Source organism: Centruroides sculpturatus, unplaced genomic scaffold (assembly GCF_000671375.1).
Source record: "Centruroides sculpturatus isolate CEXI.00-Female unplaced genomic scaffold, Cexi_2.0 scaffold403, whole genome shotgun sequence".
NCBI classification, from domain to species: Eukaryota; Metazoa; Arthropoda; class Arachnida; order Scorpiones; family Buthidae; genus Centruroides; species Centruroides sculpturatus.
The window spans coordinates 380106-384816 of record NW_019384751.1 but is presented as its reverse complement, the minus strand read 5'-3'; the positions used below and the strand labels follow the sequence as shown (position 1 = coordinate 384816).

The 4711-nt window shown below is 28.7% G+C and overlaps 1 protein-coding gene across 1 annotated transcript in view; it reads left to right on the top strand.

Annotated features, from left to right (window-relative positions):
* The window catches only part of LOC111628578, a 26780-nt gene extending 22653 nt beyond the window's left edge, over positions 1–4127 (top strand). The window contains exon 2 of the mRNA XM_023372402.1: positions 1832–4127. Within this exon, the coding sequence (XP_023228170.1) occupies positions 1832–4123 (2292 nt within the window). The 3' untranslated portion in view covers positions 4124–4127. The remainder of the gene's footprint in view (positions 1–1831) is intronic.
* Positions 4128–4711: the final 584 nt, after the last annotated feature.

Sequence of the window (4711 nt, the reverse complement as noted above, 5' to 3'; positions counted from 1 at the left end):
AAGACTATTGTATCGTTAAAAATTATTTTTTTATTTTGTACAAACAAAATAATTATATTGAAAAATATAAAAACAATAAAAAATTATACTTCAGAAGTTAATTTAGTATCAAAAACATAAAATATTTGAGTAGCCCAAGACATAGCCAAAGATTACAGCGCCACAGCACTGGCAAAAATTTAAATTCGCCGACTGGAATTCTTTCGGATAATTGACGTTTCGGATAACAGACTTTCGGATAAACGACGCTCTACTGTAATCAGTACAGTGATGTCTCCTCAAGTCATATTAAATAGCTAAAAGTTATATTGGTTCAAACAATCACTTACTGTGAATTTTAGAATATGGAAATTGAAAAAAATAATTATATCGTATTTTTACATTTTTATACTGTCTATTTATTTTATAATAATGAAAATAAAAATAAATAAATAATTTAAAATATAAACCTTCCAGATAAAGTTAATACTGTCATGCTCTTGTGCGTACGTTTCCTGTTAGTAACAGAATCGTGCCTGCCAAATATAATTTTTCTCAGGGGAAAATATTTGAATTGAGATTTCGTTACGTTTGTTTTATACCTGAAGATGTTATAAAGATAACCAGGACCTACTGTCTTTGTGCTTTCCAGCTTTTTTTTTTCTACCTTTTACTACCTAACATTATTTTCGAAATTCAAGAATGACATACAGACGAATGCTAATGAGAATTTATAGATGTACAATCTTTTCATATTGCAGCGAAACAACAATAGTGGATATAAATAAATGCCAATGTATACATTACTCATTAACCTATAGTTATTCCTCTGTGTATACAGGTATCTCCCGTAAACACTATCAACCAGGTGTCTTTGTCGTTGCTTTAAAACTTAATCCTTTAATACTGTCACACTGTCTTTTTTTTTGTAAATTAATTTTCTGCCAATTTCAGATAATCGACATTTTTATTTACGAATATGTTAATATTTTGCATTTATTCCTTTCTAATATACTAAACACACGTCTTTAGGGTCAAAAGTTACTCAAAATAAAAAAAGGAATGAACTTTGAGCATGTTTATTATCTCATTTATCGAAATAATCTTTTCTTTTGTCTTTTGGGAATTCAAAATTTTATTTATCATAAATTAATCACTTGAAAATGAAACTAAATTTACACGACATTATCGAGTAAACAGAGATACGCAAGAAAAATATACATTTTGCAGGCATCGTACAATTTATAAAATAATTTAATTCTTGTAAATTAATTGCATATAAACTGAGATGATTTTACCTTCAAATAATGATACAATTTGTGTAACTTTTCCAATACTTTAACCGATTAATGCCCTGTGTCGTATAACTGTGACACAAATATTTAGAAAATAATACCCACAATAGGCGGTACAGTGTAACTTATGTCTCATAAAAGAAAATAATTAGCATGGTACGTAGTACGTGGAATATTACGTGGACGTTTATGTTATTTTGACGTAATACGTTATTCTATCACACTCTATCATATATATATCGTGCTTTGTGTTAATAAATAGATTATAAAAATGAGATCTTTCTCGTCACTTTTTTTTGAATTGTTATAATTCAGGTGTTCTTCTGAAATTTAATTGTAGCTTCAACCGTGTCGCGAGATAAAAAAAATTGAAAAACAGTGATATATACGTAATTTTTATATGATATGATTAATAGATATCTTTCACGTCATAATTTATCGTGTTGTCAACCGCTAAAGCAAAGTAAGTAATAATAGCAACCTGGAATAGTGTGATTTTTTGTGGATTGTTTTTGAGGCACTAGAAATTTATAGGATCAAATAAAAAAGAAGTCTAATTGGGCAAAATGAGGTTTGTTATCTTTTTACAATTCCTATTCGTAATGGTAAATTCTTGTGAACAATTTTGGAAAAATTGGGGAAACGTTTCTTGTACAACGTCAGCAAACAGTTGCCATATGTCAAGTAAACGTTCCTCTGTTGAAATATTCGATGAGTCCATATTGATCAATTGCGAACACGAAACCATTGACTCTAATTTCCTGCGATGCTTGAACGTTAAAGACGTACGAAATATAACTTTTAGTAATTGTTACATGTCGGGAATGGACTTTGGAATATTTACCTTTGGGTATAAAGTCGAAAACGTGAAGATATTGTACACAATAAATGAGAGAAACTTCGAAAGTGCAACTTTCATTAATCTGCAATCATTGAAATCTGTCGTGATTCAAGGCGTGAGAACATCTGATTTACTTCATTTGATTTTCATCAATGTTCCTTTACTAACATCTTTGCAGATTAAAAATTATAACTTCACTTTATTTCAAAAAAGACCTTTTTCGAATTTAATTAATCTTTCTGAGTTACACATTACGAATGGAATGTTAAAAGTTTTACCGGAAGATCTATTTTACAACCTTCAGAATTTGACAAAACTGGACCTAAGTGAAAATCACATTGAATCGTTTCCTCCATTTGTCTTTAGAAATCTCACGCGACTTGAATATTTGTATTTAAGTTGGAACGAAATAAAGAATTTACCTGGTGACATGTTGAAGGGTCTCTCTAATTTAAAGACATTGTATATTGATAGACACAAGAGATTATCAGAAATTCCGTTTGGATTCTTCAAGGGACTACACAACTTGAGAGAGTTAAATGCATGGGGTTGTTCCTTTTCTTCACTCGAAGAAAATGTATTTTCTGACTTGATCAATTTAACGGCCATAGATCTAGACTTGAATCAATTTGAACATCTTTCAGAAAATCTTCTGAAAAATAACAAAATGCTGACGATTTTTTCCTTTTCGGGTAATAAAATAACGACACTCCCGAGAAAAATATTTCATGGACTTTCAAATCTGAAATACATAAATCTATTGAATAATCGGTTAGAAAATCTTCCACAAGATGTTTTTCTCAATTTGTCATCCCTGCAAATTCTAATATTAGCATTAAATCGCCTGAAGCATTTACCTGAAAACATTTTCTATACATTAAATAATTTACTATATCTTAATCTTTCTTACAACAATATTACTCACATTTCTGGAAATCATCCTTTTGGTAAAAGCAATCATCTAAGACACCTGGATGTAAGTAATGCTGGTTTGACAGTATGGCCCATAATAAATTGGACAGAATACAACTTGACTACAGTAGATTTCGCAAATAATCACTTTGAAACAGTGAATTTGCCAATTTACACTCCAAATGACATGAAAATTGATTTGTCTAAGTGCAAAATCAGAACAATTTACTTGGATGAGTGGAAGTATGGATTTCAAATGCCTACTTATGATTTAAACAATAATTCAATCACGTGTGACCACAAACTAGAGCAGTTTGTTTTTACACTTACGTATAGTTTAGATGTAGCATTAAAAATGTTTCCAAATATACACAATATGAAATGCTATGGAGAAGGAAGAAACGTCCTGGGAAACACAAAATTTATTAATATAGGAAATCATTGTCCACTGAATTGTGAATGTGTTGCAGAACATAATAACGTGAAGCTAAATTGTTCTGGAAGAGGAATAAAGAAAATACCAGAAGCTGTGCTCCAAAATACAACCATCGTCGATTTAAGTAATAATTACATAAAAGAATTGTTAAATTTGGATTTTGTGAGATGGGAAAACGTCAGGCATCTAAATTTAAGCAATAATTCTTTAATTAATTTTCCAGATTGTTTCCTTCCTCCACACGTAACGTTTCTGTCATTAGATAAAAATCAGTTAACAGAACTTTCTCCGGGATTAATGAATCTCATAGACACTTCTAAAGAATTTAAAATTTCCTTATCAGTAAACAATTGGAGTTGTGATTGTAATTCACGTTTCACTAAAGATTGGTTGCTTAGGAACATGCAGAAAATCGCCGATTTCTCAAAAGTTTCGTGTCAAAGAAATTCGTTTATTCTGTCTTTTGCCGAAATTGTGTCTGGTGATTTCTGCACACGAACTGAAGTAATTGCGATTTCTTCTGTAAAATGGAAAATCTATGTTACCGTTCTAAGTCTTGTTATTGTAATCCTTCTAATTGTATTCGTGTATATTGTTTACAGGTGGGAAAGAAAGACAAAAAACAGACTTTACCAAAAAGTAAGTATGCAAGTGAGATAAAGCAATTGTTTGCTTGATATTATTTTATTGGATAAAGATTCTAATAAAGATGTGTGTGTAAATTAAATTTATTATAAACGTATTTCTGTTACATTATTAAAGAAAAGTACTGAAATATGTAAATATTTTACATTAAAAATATAAAGAAAATTAGAAATGCAAATCCTTTTGCTTCAGGGAAAATACAAAAAAATTAAGAAAGAAAAAAACTCGTATTTCTGTTCATTCCTATTTAAAAAAATTAATTATAAAAATTAAAGTACAGTATATAATTTTTTATTGTATATAATCAATTACATTAAAAGTTTTATTATGATTATCTTTTTATTGAAAAAAACTAATTCTTATCTATTATCAATTTTAGATAATAGATTACAAAGTTAATGCAATTGTGTAACCTATTATTATTTTTAAATTAATTAAATACGAAATTTAAATTAATTCGAAAAACAATTATAGATTAAACAGATTAAAATGGTTAAATAACAAAAGGGTATAAGTTCAATAAACAGATGATTTGACAAATGATAAAATTTGTTGTTTATTGTATAGAATTCTGTTGATAAACTACGTATTAAGTAATTTATT